This window comes from Oncorhynchus mykiss, chromosome 12 (assembly GCF_013265735.2).
Source record: "Oncorhynchus mykiss isolate Arlee chromosome 12, USDA_OmykA_1.1, whole genome shotgun sequence".
In the NCBI taxonomy this organism is placed as follows: domain Eukaryota; kingdom Metazoa; phylum Chordata; class Actinopteri; order Salmoniformes; family Salmonidae; genus Oncorhynchus; species Oncorhynchus mykiss.
The window spans coordinates 93668282-93686456 of record NC_048576.1 but is presented as its reverse complement, the minus strand read 5'-3'; the positions used below and the strand labels follow the sequence as shown (position 1 = coordinate 93686456).

General features: G+C 41.2%; 1 protein-coding gene across 1 annotated transcript; it reads left to right on the top strand.

The window, feature by feature from the left end:
- Positions 1–3319: 3319 nt before the first annotated feature.
- Positions 3320–18175, top strand: LOC110487422 (NACHT, LRR and PYD domains-containing protein 3; the record flags this gene model as incomplete). The annotated part of the gene is made up of 9 exons (XM_036939554.1): positions 3320–5220; positions 9128–9301; positions 9865–10041; positions 10220–10445; positions 10728–10744; positions 11036–11209; positions 16854–17024; positions 17113–17162; positions 17291–18175. Coding segments are annotated over 9 exons (3426 nt in total), but the record flags the coding sequence as incomplete, so codon positions are not given.

Here is an 18175-nt window from a genome sequence, read left to right as displayed (position 1 = left end):
AACTATAGTTCGTTAACAAGGCATTTGTGGAGTGGTTGAAAAACGAGTTTTAATGACTCCAACCTAAGTGTATGTAAACTTCCAACTTCAACTGTATATTCAAAAATCACTACATAAACTTGAAATAAACAATAGCCTTAGAGATTTGCATGTACCTCCTCTGCCTCCTGCAGTCTCCTCCAGGATGAAAACATGTTTGGGAATGAAGATGTCATCCTGTAAACAAACGCTTTGTTCAGACAACTGAACCCCAACTTCAGTTGGTATCAACAAGCTACCTGTCTTGTATGCTTTGTCGACAGACAGACAGACAGACAGACAGACAGACAGACAGACAGACAGACAGACAGACAGACAGACAGACAGACAGACAGACAAACAAACAATACAGGGAAATGTATTTTTCATCAAACATTAGCTATGTCAACTTCAGTCTAGCTAAATGAGGTGGAGCTAACAAAACATTACAACAAAAATCTGTCAACAAAAATATATTACATTAACGTTACTTAACTATCTGAGGTGGAAGCTATCTGACATTACCTAATAACAGGAGTACACAGAAACTGTTGCAACTTTAGTTGCAGTTGAGTTGCTTGCTGACGTTATTTTCTGGGGGGGGGTGTTACACAAAACACTTCAGATGCAATTAGGTAGTTACATTCAACTATATGTAACGGATGTGAAATGGCTAGCTAGTTAGCGGTAGTGCGCGCTAATAGCGTTTCAATCAGTGACGTCACTCGCTTTGAGACCTTGAAGAAGTGGTTCCCCTTGCTCTGCAAGGGCCGCGGCTTTGAGCCCGGCGAGGGGACGAGGTAAAGTTATACTGTTTCATTGATGCTGTTGACCCGGATCACTGGTTGCTGCAGAAAAGGAGGAGGTCAAAAGGGGGGTGAGTGTAACCGATGTGAAATGGCTAGCTGGTTAGCGGTGGTGCGCGCTAATAGTGTTTCAATCGGTGACGTCAGTTGCCGCATCGAAAGTGCCCTTCATCGCAAAGTCTGCCTCCGAAGTGCTGTCTGCACATCCTACAAGCTCAAGCTGGCATGTCCTTCCTCTTTGGGACATGAAGCCACTTCTTCAAAAGTTGTGGGTCATTGGGCAGCTGATGGTAGTTTACCAAGGGATTCTTTTGGAGCCAATTCCTATAGCCTGGCGCTATACAGTTCATGTTTGAATGACTACTTGTTGTTGCCATCTTCGTTGTCCGCACCTGACCTCACTCTCTTCAATTCACTCTCCGCGTGAAAGCTCAATACCACAGACAATTTGCTATGGCAATTTAAAATAGCGCTGACCATAGCTCAAATAAACCTAGTCGGCGATCAAAATACAAAAAATATAGATGTTTTTATGTTAAATGAACATAGTTTAGTGCTTAGATCTACTTCCTAAACGGTTTCCATTCCCCTTTAAATCAGATGCTACTGATATGGTGGAACAGAAGGGTTAAGTGTTCTCGACAATTTTATCAAACTCGAATGGATTTGCAATACATAAGAGTAAAATCTATTTGTAACTGTTTTCTAGGTAACAGCTATTGTCTTTTAATTTGGTAGGGTTTAGAACACATTTTCTGAAGAATACAACAAAAATGTTGTCATGAGTTCACTCATGTTCCATAGATTGAGATTTGAGAGAAAGAGATGGGGAGCAATTGCTCCAAATGGAGGAGAGAAGATGGGGACACAACCACTTTCTCCAAAAATCAAAGAAGAAAAACGGGGTACACTGAAGGGAGGATCGCAGAGGGCAACAGTCTCATTGGTGGAGAAACGCCCTGTCAACAAAGGTGAGACCAATTTCCCTGAAATGGTTTGTCGGTTTTGCCTTGTGTTGTAGTACAAAGGGTGAGGACACAGGGGCCAGTGTTACCTCTATTTATCTCTTTGTCTCTCCTAGTCTTCCTAGCCTACAATCCCCGTTCTCACCAGCATACAATCCCCGGTTTTCCCTCACAGCTGAGGGTGGAAGCAATCTATGTGCCCCAGTGATCAGCAATAATGAAGTAGGAGGTAGCATCAACATCACTCAGAACATCACTCAGAACGTCATTCAGAACAACGGTAAAAACATAACTCTTTCTTTACATAACTGTGAGGAAAAAGTATCCACCTGCACATTTAAATTCATACTGTATTCAAGCAAGTCACCTTCAGAACTGTAGGAGAATATCATATATTTTCATTTTTTGTTCAAATTCTAGATGACTCCTCCCAGGTTGCACAATGCAGTGACACACAAAAAAGGTAAGGTGTCAAACATTTTACTTTAGAGAGTGTGTGTGTGTGTGTTTAAAATAAAAGTTTTGTGGTTGAACCCTCTCTCTCTTTCTGCAGTGAGTTGCATGGTGATCTATTCTACCTGTCCCCAGAGTGCAGAGAGACCCAAAGCGTGTCGAGGAACACACACTGCCATCCACTACCACCACAATATGAAGATAAAGACAAAGAAGACTAAATACATCTTTAATTATAAGCACATCATATTATGATGTATGACATAGGAGCTAATAGGTTATATTGCATTGTGTATTGTGCATATGCATGCACATATAATGCATTATGAAGAGGGTATTCATAGGAGATGTTACCATAGATACAGTATAAGTAAGTGTGGACTCAAAAGGAGTAGGATGAGGAATGAGTTGAATAAGATGACTACTGATAAAGGAGTAGGATGAGGAAGGGTGAATAATTAGTTGACTTCTGACAAATTAAGAAAAAAACTATGAAAACCCCACAGCACCTCACTAGACCTTATAGTGGTTTATTAGCAGACAGTCTCATGAAAACCCCACAGCACCTCACTAGACCTTATAGTGGTTTATTAGTAGACAGTCTCATGAAAACCCCACAGCACCTCACTAGACATTATAGTGGTTTATTAGTAGACAGTCTCAATGAAAACCCCACAGCACCTCACTAGACCTTATAGTGGTTTATTAGTAGACAGTCTCAATGAAAACCCCACAACACCTCACTAGACCTTATAGTGGTTTATTAGTAGACAGTCTCATGAAAACCCCACAGCACCTCACTAGACCTTATAGTGGTTTATTAGTAGACAGTCTCATGAAAACCCCACAGCACCTCACTAGACCTTATAGTGGTTTATTAGTAGACAGTCTCATGAAAACCCCACAGCACCTCACTAGACCTTATAGTGGTTTATTAGTAGACAGTCTCATGAAAACCCCACAGCACCTCACTAGACCTTATAGTGGTTTATTAGTAGACAGTCTCATGAAAACCCCACAGCACCTCACTAGACCTTATAGTGGTTTATTAGTAGACAGTCTCAACCGTATGAGTGAAAGGTGGATAAGACTTCTTCTTCATCTTATGCTCTAATAACGAAGCTGTTTTATTCTGACTCTGTCCTTACAGAACTCATACAGAGAGTTAAAGAGGAACATAAAGCCAGTCTGAAGAAGAAGTTTAGGTTTGTGTTTGAAGGCACTGCAGAGGAAGAAACTCCCCTGAACAGCATCTACACACAGCTCTATATCACGCTGGGAGAGAATGAAGGAGTTAATAAAGAACATGAGGTTTGGCAGATTGAATACACATCCAGAAGAGAAACATCGTCGGACACTCCAATCAACTCTAATGACATATTCAAACCCTTAGCTGGACAAGAGAAAGAAGAGAAGAGACCCATTAAAACTGTGCTGACAAAGGGCATTGCTGGCATTGGAAAAACAGTCTCCGTGCAGAAGTTCGTCCTTGACTGGGTCGAAGGAAAAGCCAATCAGGATTTGGATTTCATCTTTGTCCTCCCTTTCAGAGAGCTGCATTCGATCAAAGATGATGAGTTAAGTCTTCATGGACTTATAAATGACTTCCACCCTGAACTTACAGAGATAAAAGATGCAAAGATATATGCTACCAGCAAAGTTCTGTTCATCTTTGATGGTCTGGATGAAAAGCGACATCCACTAAAGTTCAATACCAAGAGGGTGACTGATGTTACAAAGACAGGTCACAATGTAGATGTACTGGTGACAAACCTCATCGAGGAGAAGCTGCTTCCCAAAGCTCTGATCTGGATAACCTCTAGACCTGCAGCAGCCAATCAGATTCCCCGTAGATACATCAACCTGGTGACAGAAGTAAGAGGGTTCGATGAGCGACAGAAAGAGGAGTACTTCAAAAAGAGGGTCAAGAATGGGGAAGTTGCCAGAAGAATCATCGCACACATTACAACATCGAGAACTTTCCAAATCATGTGCCACATACCAGTCTTCTGTTGGATTTCCGCTAAGGTTCTTGAGGAACTGTTGAGAGAAAATGTGAATGGAGAAATCCCTACAACTCTGACTGAGATGTACACTCACTTCCTGCTCATTCAAATACAGCTGGCACAAAAGGATCCTGGGCATGAGAGGGATACACAGAAGATCTGGGAATCAAATAAAGACTTCCTTCTGAAGCTGGGGAAGCTAGCGTTTGAACACCTGGAGAAACGCAATCTCATGTTCTATGAGGAAGACCTGAATGAATATGGCATTGACATCAGTGAAGTTGCAGTCTACTCTGCGTTGTGCACAGAAATCTTTAAAGAAGAGAAGGTGTACAAAAAGAAGGTGTATTGCTTCATGCATCTGACCATTCAGGAGTTTATTGCTGCCCTCTTTGTTTTCCACTGTTTCACAACCAAGAGCCTCAAGACGTCATCGAGCCTCAAGTCTTTCCTGATGGAAGGTTCAGAACCATATCTCAAAGCTATCTTGGAGAACGAGCCTGTAGACCTTCCCTTGGATGAGTTGATGGAGATTACCATGTACAATTCTGTGTCCAGAGAGAATGGAGAGATGGACATGTTCCTCCGCTTCCTTCTTGGAATGTCTATGGAATCCGTTCAGTGCCTCCTACAAGGCCTGCTGCCAAAGACAGAGAACAGTTCAGAGATTGTTAAAGAAATGAAGATAATACTCAAGGAGATGGATCTAATTGATGTCTCCCCTGAGAGGTGCCTCAATCTCTTCTCTTTGACTGAAGAAGTTAGAGACCATTCCCTACATGAAGACATTCAGAGATATCTGTCAGAAAAGGAAGCAGACAGAGAGCTCTCACCCGCTCATTGCTCAGTACTGGCCTATGTACTTCTGATGTCAGAGAAGGTGTTGGATGAGTTTGTCCTGAAGAAATATAAAACCTCCCAAAAGGGTTTTTTCAGACTTCTTCCAGCTGTGAGGAACTGCAGAAAGGCAATGTAAGAAAGATCGTCAACATTCACACATACCAAATAACAATGAATATACTGAATTGTTATTGTTTTCATTACCCATTACCTCTTTGACCCGAAATGCAATAAGCATGCTGTTGAGAAATCAGCATAGTCTGTATTTGGACGGCTGTTAGTATGGAACATATACACTGGTGTAGCTGAGTTTCTCCGGACCCCCATAAAGTCGGCATTTGGGGGACCCCCCCCCCCCCCTCCCCCATGATGTGGTTATCTTCCGTAATATGGCACGACCGTGATCAGATAAAGCGTTTGTGCTGTGTTTTTGTGCACAACTTGGTCTTACCTTTTGTTTATCCATTTTGAACAACACACTCACTCTCCAACCGAGTCCGACCTGATTCACTCACTTAAAAAAAAAAACTTGATGGCCAATTAACTGGGGAAGCAGAGGCAGGCAGCAATTAGATGCATGAAAACGATATTGTCTGATTCACCTACCACCCATGTAGATTGGACACCACGCTTGCTACATGTGGAAATTAAAAAGGAGGGTTACTGTCAAAATGATTTCTTTAAATATTTGTATAAAATTCAGACACAGGTGTGAGATGACGGGCACATGGGACCCCTGAGTATACTCGGCCCACTTGATCTCGCACGCCCAACTATAAGAGGAGAGGTAGGCTACTTAACTGAATGTTATTTTCTTAGCCAGGCCCATCTTTTCAAAGAAAACACAATTGAATGATATCCCTATTTGAGCGAAATAAGTAGTTTTGTTGTGATCACAAGAAAATCCTAATAATTTAGGTAAATAGCACCACAGTCAGGGAGAAAAATCTAAATGTTCAATCATAAATTGAGAACAATTAGTTTCCCTGGCTACTTAAACAGTAAAAAAAATAATTTCCAACCCTAGAATATAATTTCTCAACTGAAAACTGTCAACTTCTACTGGATTTCCCCTTTAAAGCTGGAATCCGCACAGCGCCACTGTTCACCCCAATACCTTTATCAGTGTTTTTGTTTTGTTTAAGAAACGGAGGAGAGGAGTGTCCGGCAGAGTGTTCTGGGGGGAACCAAACAGTGTTCGTTGTTTGAAGTAACTTCTTCGTTGTTGTAATATCCCAGAAGCACGTGGCAGTTTCACCAAGAACGGACTCCAGCTTTAATGGTGCAGACGTTCTAACGTCAGGCTTTTTTGGCCTGAATGTTTAGCACTCTGGGGGCCTCAAGTTGAATGTTTAGCACTCTGGGGGCCTCAAGTTGAATGTTTGGCACTCTGGGGGCCTCAAGTTGAATGTTTGGCACTCTGGGGGCCTCAAGTTGAATGTTTAGCACTCTGGGGGCCTCAAGTTGAATGTTTGGCACTCTGGGGGCCTCAAGTTGAATGTTTAGCACTCTGGGGGCCTCAAGTTGAATGTTTAGCACTCTGGGGGCCTCAAGTTGAATGTTTGGCACTCTGGGGGCCTCAAGTTGAATGTTTAGCACTCTGGGGGCCTCAAGTTGAATGTTTAGCACTATGGGGGCCTCAAGTTGAATGTTTGGCACTATGGGGGCCTCAAGTTGAATGTTTGGCACTCTCCAGGGATGATAAAGAAAAATCTTAAAACAATTACTGTGTATTTACAATCCCTTTCTCCAAATGGATTACTCATTTACCTAGCACTTGTCAATTTATAAATTACAGTGCATGGAAAATGCTTTTATTTCTATCGGAAAAAAATAAAGTAGATGCTTTTTCAAACACTGAACTTTTGGGGCGGCAGGTAGCCTAGTGGTTAGAGCGTTGGGCCAGTAACCGAAAGGTTGTTTGATCAAATCCTTGAGCTGACAGGGTAAAAATATGTTGTTCTACCCCTGAACAAGGTAGTTAACTCACTGTTCCTAGGCTGTTATTGTAAATAAGAATTTGTTCTTAAAAACTTCTTATGGCTGCAATCCCGTTAATGGGATCGATATGACAACTGCCAGTGAAAGTGCAGGGCGCCAAATTCAAAACAACAGAAATCTCATAATTACATGTATTTTATACCGTTTTAAAGGTAATCTTGTTGTTAATCCCACCACAGTGTCCGATTTCAAATAGGCTTTACAGCGAAAGCACCACAGACGATTATGTTAGGTCACCACCAACTCACAGAAAAACACAACCATTTTTCCAGCTAAAGAGAGGAGTCACAAAAAGCACAAATAGAGATAAAATGAATCACTAACCTTATCTGATGAAGATCATCAGACACTCATAGGACTTCATGTTCCACAATACATGTATGTTTTGTTTGATAAAGTTCATATTTATATTTTTTTAAATCTCAGTATACATTGGCGCGTTACATTCACTTGTTCCAAAAACATCCGGTGATATTGCAGAGAGCCACATCATTTTACAGAAATACTCATTGTAAATGTCAATGAAAATACAATTGTTAGACATGGAAATATCTCCTTAACCTCTCCTTAACCTCTCCTTAATGCAACCGCTGTGTCCGATTTCAAAAAAGCTTTACGGAAAAAGCAAACCATGCAATAATCTGAGAAGGCGCTCAGAAAAAGAAAAAAAAATAATCTGCCATGTTGGAGTCAACAGAAATCAGAAATAACATTATAAATATTCCCTTACCTTTGATGGTCTTCATCAGAATGCACTCCCAGGAATCCTAGTTCCACAATAAATGTTTGATTTGTTCGATAATGTCCATTATTTATGTCCAAGTAGCTACTTTTGTTAGGGCATTAGGTACACAAATCCAAACACTCGTGCAGGTCCAGCATAACGTCGGACAAAAACTTCCAAAAGTTATATTACAGGTCGTAGAAACATTTCAAACTAAGTATAGAATCAATCTTTAGGATGTTTTTATCATAAATCTTCAATAACGTTCCAACCGGAGAATTCCTATGTCTGTAGAAAAGCCATGGAACGCAGGTCGCTATCATGTGAAATGCGCGTGACCAGGACCTGGCTCTCTGCCAGACCACTGATTCAAAGAGCTCCCATCCGGCCCCACATCACAGTAGAAGCCTCATTCTAGAGACGGTTGACCTCTAGTGGAAGCCTTAGGAAGTGGATCATAACCAATATCCCACTGTGTATTCAATAGGGGCTGGGTTGAAAATTGACCAACCTCAGATTTCCCACTTCCTGTTTGGATTTCTTCTCAGGTTTTTGCCTGCCATATGAGTTATGTTATACTCACAGACATCATTCAAACAGTTTTAGAAACTTCAGAGTGTTTTCTATGCAATACTAATAATAATATGCATATATTAGCAACTGGGACTGAGGAGCAAGCCGTTTACCCTGGGCACCTCTGGGCACCTTTCATCCAAGCTACTCAATACTGCCCCTGAGGCCATAAGAAGTTTTAACTGACTTGCCTAGTTAAATAAAGATTAAATAAAATACAAAAATTCCACCTTGAACCGTCAGGTTCGCTCGACCTTCTTCATGGTTTCCTCACGCGTAAAGGTGGTGGAATTAAGTCAAGGTCAGAATAGGGTCAGTCTGTAGACACGCCTCAAGGTCAGAATAGGGTCAGTCTGTAGACACGCCTCCACCACACCTTCATTCATTCAAGCTCCACCTCAAATGATTAGTGGGTGAAAAGTATTCAAGGTCAAAAATACTCAGAGAGAATCACATAAAAAGGGAATTACATTCCATTTAAGCTCGCTTAACTCAGGTCAGAATCGGGGCCTGTGTGCAAACAGAAATTATGGAGAACTGTGCAGATCCAAATCCTCACAGGAATAATTAGGGCAGCAGGTAGTCTAGCAGTTAAGACCGATGGGCCAAGAACCGCAAGGTTGCTGGTTCGAATCCCTGAGTTGACTAGGTGAAAAGCAAGGCCCTTAACCCTATTCACTCTTGTAAGTCTGCTAAATGACTCAAATGTAGACTAAATGTAATTTTCCTCTGTTTCTGCAGAATTGAAGGCGTTTATCTGGATAGATGGTACTGTGCAGCGTTGGCCTCAGCTCTCCAGTTACCAAACTCACCATTGAGAGAACTGCACCTGATAGATTTAATCTTGATGGATTCAGAAGTGGATGTGCTCTGTACTGGACTGTCTAGCCAAGACTGTAAACTGGAAGCACTGAGGTAATTGAAGAGATTTTTTTATTTGATTTTTTAAAATAGAAAAATACATTTTATGTCAGCAAGTGCCGTTGAATGATGAGGTAGCATTTTCTTTCTTGTATGTGTTAATATTTTCTTTGTCACGACAATGACCATTTAGGCAAACATTTGCCTCAAATTGACTTATGCCTTGTTCACGTGCTAGTCGCAACTAGGAAACTCTGAAATCTTTGACTTGCTAACTGGTTGTAGTTTTACGCGTGCCGCGTTCAATTAGTTAGCAAGTCGGAAATGTAATAGTTTCCTTCTTCTGACTAGCACGTGAATGCGGCATTGATCGAGCATCTGATGCAATTATGTAAGATTTTAGTTCTGGGTGTCCAAGATGACATATTACTGCAAACCATGTGCTAATGCCACACCGAAACAAACTTTCTCATTAGTCGTCGCACCAGTCTGGCATCGATACCAGTTATGTTACGTGCATCTGTCCACAAGATATAACAGCATGTCTCACAAAACAATCTGCCTCAATGTGTTGATGAAACAAGCTGCCTTAAAATGCATTATATCTGCAATTGCAGTCTCTGCGGGAATGGACTCGTAAAAAAGGGCCGTGATAATTTGGTCTCCTCTATAAAAACAGTTCTCAGCTGCAACCTGAGAGAGCTGGGCTTGAGTAACTTCACACTGCGGGATTCTGTAGTTGAGGTACTCTCTACTGGACTAGGGAGTCAACACTGTAAACTGGAGATACTGAGGTCAGTAGTTTTTCTGTTAGTACATCGATTTGGACTGTGAATTCAAAGTCATTCATTTCTTTGTCAGGGGTTGTTTGATTTACTAAATAAATGTAGGCGTTTTGATTTAGCATGTTGGGATCTTTGAATTACAAAAAAAATGCATGTTATAATAAAATGAAATAAATCTTGTGTACAGGCTGAATCGAAATACACTAACAGACGACTTCTGTGAAGTACTAGTCTCCGCTATCAGCTCAAATTCCTCTCATTTGAAAGAGCTGGACATTGTTCACTGTGACCTGATCGATTTAAGAGTGGAGCTGCTCTCCACTGGACTCAAAAGTCCACACTGTAAACTGGAGAAATTGAGGTCAGTATGTTTCTTGTTCTCAGGTTTGTATTTCTTGAAGGATATAGGCAGGGTAGCCTAGTGGTTAGAGCGTTGGACTAGTAACCGAAAGGTTGCAAGTTCAAATCCCCGAGCTGACAAGGTACAAATCTGTCGTTCTGCCCCTGAACAAGGCAGTTAACACACTGTTCGTAGGCCGTCATTGAAAATAAGAATTTGTTCTTAACTGACTTGCCTAGTTAAATAAAGGTAAAATAAATAATGCCTGATTCTTTTTACTGATCTCCACAATCAACTCCACACTTTCAATGTTGAATAAATATGATGGAGCATTTCTAGAACATCCCGTGGACAGGCAGTGATCAGGGGGAGGTTATACCAAATACCAAGACACTAAGTACATATTCCTTGGAGCAAGGTTAACATAGCAGGTTAACAGGGATGTCATTAAGAGGCCAATGTTGATTTTAAGACAGCTACAGAGTTCAACAGCTGATATAGGAGAAAACGATGCATGGATCTAAAAACAGATCTGGGACACAGGATAAAAGGTTTGGGCCAAATCCAAGTGAACAGGTCGCTGAGTAAAACAGTTTCAATCGTGATGGTGGCTGGCAGGGACTGGGGACTTTCTGTCTTCATAAGTTTCTTCTTTTCATTTAGGCTCTATCAATGTAATCTCAATAACAAAAGTTGTGAAGCACTGGCGTCAGCTCTTCAGACCATCCCCTCACACCTGACAGAGCTGGATCTGAGTAACAATGACCTGAAGGATTCAGGAGTGAAGCTGCTGTCTACTGCACTGGGGAATCCCCACTGTAAACTGGAGACTCTGAGGTTGGTAGGCTACTCTCTTCTCTATGTTTTGTTATTATATTGATTGAATAATAACATTTGAAAATAACAACTCATTTGCATATACATATGAGCTTAATTGAATAAATTAGGACGTCATTTCTCTCTATCCAACCAACTCTTTCTAAGGTATCGGCCCAAAGAGAATTTTTATCTGCCCCATCACAATCTCCCGTCAACTTTTACTATGGCTTTTACCCAAAGACATGCGACATTAGGCTACTTATCCATGGTTGGAGTCATCTAGGGCTCTATTCAAACTGAAGCCTTACAGATTCCTTGAAAGAAATGTGAAGGTCATTTCCGATTCCGCTGACATGCAGCGTTTAACGTGAATGCATTATCCGCTAAAGCGGGAACAAAGCCTTTTATGTCCACATGGAGTTTTTTTTACAGTCAGTACAAGCTGTGTTGGAATTATAAAAATAAAAAAAAACAGTTTTGGAACTTTTCTGAGTTACAAAAGACCATCACAGACTGCTGTCATTATGCACATTCTAAAGTTCAAACAGAATACCAGAATACTTCTCTGCATGCTTTAGTGTCTAGGAAGCCAAGACCACTGGACTTGGTGTATGTAGGAGCAATTTATTTTCGTGAATAGGGTGATGAACCTAATAAAGCGGCAACTGAGTGTAGATATCACAAACAACTCCTTTTGAGCAGTGTCTGTCTGTTATACGTTTGATCAATGGGTATAATGATAAATCTGATCCCCAAGGTCCTCATAGGCTCACGTGGATATATAGAGTTGGAGGTAAGGAAAAAAATATGAAATAAGGACATTAAAATACTGCAGAATTTTGTCATCCACATACAATATGTATTTTAAAGTATAAATGCCCTTCTAAGACCACTGTCTTTCTGGATGTTTTAAAAGGTTTACAAGTAGTTATTTCTGCAAGGAATGTGAATTAAAAGGTATTTGGTAATACCTATAATGTGTGGTAGTTGCACACATCCTTGCTGAATTATGTAGAGCTGGGCCAGTTTATATTTTTTTCATGCTCTTTTGTGAAAAACCACATTTTCACAGAGGCTTTGTGCTAGCAGTTTAAGAGAGAAAGAGAGCAAATAGCATAGGGACAGCCTGGTTGAAGTCCTAGTTTTAATGATTAGTGCCAGTAGATTGCAGAGGGGTTCACATACAGTTCAGAGAAAAATCATAATGTAAACATTCATTCAGACCAAAAACAAAACATGTACTGTCCACTTCTTATATTAGTGTTTTTATTGTTATCCACCCTCTTATATATATATACCCATGCTAATATATATATATATACCCATGCTAATATATATATATATACCCATGCTAATATATATATACCCATGCTAATATATATATATATACCCATGCTAATATATATATACCCATGCTAATATATATATATATACCCATGCTAATATATATATACCCATGCTAATATATATATATACCCATGCTAATATATATATACCCATGCTAATATATATATATATACCCATGCTAATATATATATATACCCATGCTAATATATATATATACCCATGCTAATATATATATACCCATGCTAATATATATATACCCATGCTAATATATATATATATATATGTACCTATATATATATATATACCTATATAGTATGTACGTACACTACCGTTCAAAAGTTTGGGGTCACTTTGAAATGTTTTTGAAAGAAAAGCAATTGTTTTGTCCATGAAAATAACATCAAATTGATCAGAAATACAGTGTACATTGTTAATGTTGTATATGAATATTGTAGCTAGAAACGGCAGATTTCTTATGGAATATCTACATAGGCGTACAGATGCCCATTATCAGCAACCATCACTCCTGTGTTCCAATGGCACGTTGTGTTAGCTAATCCAAGTTTATCATTTTAAAAGGCTAATTGATCATTAGAAAACCCTTTTGTAATTATGTTAACTTCTTGAATCTACTTGAGACGCACATGTCCCAAGTAGGCACCTGGAAATGCAAATGCGCTACGCTAAATGCTAAATGTACTCGTTAAAACTCAAACCTTGATCAAAATTCACAAGCAGGGTATTAAATTAAAGCTACACTCGTTGTGAACCTAGCCAGCAAGTCAGATTTTTAAAATGCTTTTCGGCGAAAGCATCAGAAGCTATTATCTGATAGCATGCACCCCCCAAAATGCCAGCTCGACACGTAAACAACAGATTTTGCGATAGACGGCGCTACCCAAAACGCAGAAATAAAATATAAAACATTCATTACCTTAGACGAGCTTCTTTCTTGGCACTCCTATATGCCCCATAAACATCACTATTGGGTCTTTTTTTCGTTTAAATCGGTCCATATATACCCAAAATAGCTTTGTATTGAAGTAGTGTCATTCAGAAAAATTCATCGTTTTTAAACGCTGCGTAATTTTTTAAAATTAAAAAAGTCGACGATAAACTTTCACAAAACACTTCGAAATCCTTTTGTAATCCAACTTTAGGTATTAGTAAACGTTTATAATCTATCAAAACGATTACAGGGCGATGTCTCTTCAATAGGTCCTCACTTCAAAAACAATGCAATCTGATCTCTCCTTGAACTGCATCCGGGTGAAGACTTGAAAACTTGGGGTCAGACAGATGGATTTTCCAACAATTAATTCGATTGAAAATTAGTACAATGGCGCCATCGTGCGGAATTTGTATGAAGTGCAGGCAAATTTCCATTAAATTCTGTTGTCCTTTAACAACTGGTGGAAGTGACTTATGGAAATTATTTTTTGCTTTCAGAGAGCAGTTTTTCTTGCGTTTTTCAATGAAACACACGCTCTGTTATAGTCACAGCCGTGATTTAACCAGTTTTATAAACTTCAGAGTGTTTTCTATCCACACATACTAATCATATGCATATACTATATTCCTGGCATGAGTAGCAGGACGCTGAAAAGTTGCGCGATTTTTAACAGAATTTTCAAAAAAGGGGGGGGTAGATCTAATTAACACAGCTGAAAACTGTTGTTCTGAATAAAGAAGCAATAAAACTGGCCTTTAGATTAGTTGAGTATCTGGAGCATCAGCATTTGTGGGTTCGATTACAGGCTCAAAATGGCCAGAAACAAAGAACTTTCTTCTGAAACTCATCAGTCTATTCTTGTTCCGAGAAATTATGGCTTATTCCATGCGTGAAATTGCCAAGAAACTGAAGATCTCGTACAACGCTGTGTACTACTCACTTCATAGAACAGCGCAAACTGGCTCTAACCAGAATAGATAGAGGAGTGGGAGGCCCCGGTGCACAACTGAGCAAGAGGACAAGTACATTAGTGTCTAGTTTGAGAAACAGATGCCTCAAGTCCTCAACTGGCAGCTTCATTAAATAGTACCCGCAAAACACCAGTCTCAACGTCAACGTGCTTGCTTGCTAACCACGTTTTGCTAACTGCTAGCTTGCTAGCCCCAGTCTGCTAACTGCTAGCTTGCTAGCCCCAGTCTGCTAACTGTTAGCTTGCTAGCCCCAGTCTGCTAACTGCTAGCTTGTTAGCCCCGGACTGCTAACTGTCTGAATCGCCGTGTCCCCAGCCAGCCCAACCACTCACTGGATCCATATGATCACTCGTCCATTACTGTCCTGGTTAGTGATTACTGTCTTATTTCACTGTAGAGCCTCAAGCCCTGCTCAATATGCCTTAACCAACCATGTTGTTCCACCTCCTACATATGCGACGACATCACCTGGTTTAAACGTCTCTAGAGACTACATCTCTCTCATCATTACTCAATGCCTAGGTTCCAATGTATTCACATCTTACCTTACCTTTGTCTGTACACTATGTCTTGAATCTATGCTATCGTGCCCAGAAACCTGCTCCTTTTACTCTCTGTTCTGAACGTGCTAGATGGCCAGTTCGTATAGCCTTTAGCCGTACCCTTCTCCTACTTCTCCTCTGTTCCTCTAGTGATGTAGAGGTTGATCCAGGTCCTGCAGTGCCTAGCTCCACTCCCACTCCCCAGGTGCTCCTATTTGTTGACTTCTGTAACTGTAAAAGCCTTGGTTTCATGCATGTTAACATTAGAAGCCTACTCCCTAATTTTGTTTTACTCACTGCTTTAGCACACTCTGCCAACCCAGCTGTCTTAGCCGTGTCTGAATCCTGGCTTAGGAAAACCACCAAAAACCCTGAAATCTCCATCCCTAACTATAACATTTTCCGCCAAGATAGAACTGCCAAAGGGGGCGGTGTTGCAATCTACTGCAAAGATAGTCTGCAGCGTTCTGTCTTACTTTCCAGGTCTGTAGCCAAACAATTTGAGCTTCTACTTCTAACTTTCCAGAAACAATTCTCTCGCCGTTGTCGCTTGCTATAGACCACCCTCTGCCCCCCGCTGTGCCCTCAACACTATCTGTGAATTGATTGCTCCCCATCTATCTTCTGAGCTCGTGCTACTCGGTGACCTAAACTGGGACATGCTTAACACCCCGGCCATCCTACAATCTAAGCTTGATGGCCTCAATCTCACACAAATTATCAATGAACCTACCAGGTACAACCCCAAATTCGTAAACACAGGCACCCTCATAGATATCCTCCTAAATAACTCGCTCTCCAAATACACCTCTGCTGTTTTCAATCTGCATCTGTAATGGGTCTGCGATCAAACGACCACCCCTCATCACTGTCAAACGCTCCCTAAAACACTTCTGCGAGCAGGCCTTTCTAATTGACCTGGCCGGGGTATCCTGGAAAGACATTGACCTCATCCCGTCAGTAGAGGACGCCTGGTTATTCTTTAAAAGTGCCTTCCTCACCATCTTAAACAAGCATGCTCCATTCAAAAAATGTACAACCAGGTTTTCTCTTGGCGTGTAGTTTCCGTGTCAGTATGTTTTAATCCCCATCGATATATCAACTTTGATAAATAAACAAGTGGGTCTGAACTTTTTGTTCCATGTCCACACATTTTTTTTTTGTTACCCCTTTTTCTCCCCAATTTCGTGGTATCCAATTGTTTTACTATCTTGTCTCATCGCTACAACTCCCATACGGGCTCGGGAGAGACGAAGGTTGAAAGTCATGCGTCCTCCGAAACACAACCCAACCAAGCCACACTACTTCTTAACACAGCGCGCATCCAACCCGGAAGCCAGCCGCACCAATGTGTCGGAGGAAACACTGTGCACCTGGCAACCTTGGTTAGCGCGCACTGCGCCCGGCCCGCCACAGGAGTCGCTGGTGCGCGATGAGACAAGGATATCCCTACCGGCTAACCCGGACGATGCTAGGCCAATTGTGCGTCGCCCCACGGACCTCCCAGTCGCGGCCGGTTACGACAGAGCCTGGGTGCGAACCGCAGTACAGTGCCCTTAACCACTGCGCCACCCGGGAGGCCCATGTCTACAATTTCCAACGATACCCCCATCTTTTTGAGACATCGTTTCACACTTTTCCCCGATAGTAAAGTACAGGAGAAAAGGTGCTTTGCAAAGGTAATCTTATAAATATTGTCTATTTCTATTTTGAAAGCAATCCTATGGCAGAAAGGTGTATCATAAAGTTGGCGTGTCTTGAACCTTGTAATTTGGTCTCATGTCTGAATCTGCTGTGAGTAATAAAAGCAGGATTTATGTGCCAAAGATCGTCATTACCTCTCTTTGCAGGCTGCCGTTCTGTAGAGTCACAAAGGAAGGCTGTGATTATCTGGCTTCAGCACTAACGTCAAACCCCTCCCACCTGAGAGAGCTGGACCTGAGCTACAATTACCCAGGAGACTCAGGAGTGAAGATGCTCTCTGCTACTATGGAAGATCCAGCCTGTAGACTGAACATCAAGTAAGTGCAGTTGATGAAAATAATGCAAGATACTCTAGTAAGACCGTTGAGTATATTCACACTATCTGTTCTCCTGCCTCTCGCACAGTATTGACCAGAACGATGAGTGCTGGGTGAAACTGGAGCTGCTGAAGAAGTGTAAGAATACATTATACTTGACATAAAGTATTATACTACATATCGTTTTTAAATAGTTTGACAGCCCTGGTAACAATACACTCCTGATTTAATCCAGCTGATCCTCTCCTCTCACCTCTTGTCTACAGATGCCTGTGATCTCACACTGGACCCAAACACAGCAAACAAACACCTTTCTCTGTCTGAAGGAAACAGAGTGGTGAGATATGAGATTAAGAAACAGCCGTATCCTGATCACCCAGAGAGATTTTATGACGCTTTTCAGGTTCTTTGTAGAGAGGCTCTGACTGAGCGCCATTACTGGGAAACGGAGTCAACTGATGACGTTGTTCTCGGAGTGACGTACAAAGGAATCAAAAGAAAAGGCAGCATCTCCAATGACGTTGTCATTGGACACAATGACAAGTCCTGGTGTATGGAGTACAAAACACATTTTTGTCATAATGGCGCAGATATTACATTCCCCCCCTTTAGGAACCACTCTAGGCACAGAATAGGAGTGTATCTGGACTGGCCGGCCGGCACTCTGTCCTTCTACACGGTCCTCTCTGAAACATTGACCCATATGTACACATTCCACACCACATTCACTGAGCCCCTCTATCCAGCTTTTGGACTAGGTAGCTGTAACCCTTGCTCAGTGTCCTTGTGCCAGGTAGAGTAGCCTTCTCGGGGTCCTGGAGGAACACCTGGGTCTCCATGACAACAGTCACACACACAACCGTGGGACTTGATGCGGTTGACAGTGGTCATGACTTCAGATATGGACATTAATACATCAGATGATTAGATTATATTCCTGTGACTGTACATCCATGTTCTGTAATGTTAGTGCAGTTATGTGAAATGCTTTTGACTTTGAATAGGATACAATTTGTTGTTAAGTGTGATCAAATACTTTGTAAATATTAGTTTGTTAAATATGTGTTGCTTCAAACAGGAACCACAACACACCCGTCTGTCTGTGTACAGGAGGCCAGAGTTTCTCAAGAGAAATAAAGCTTTGGTTTAGA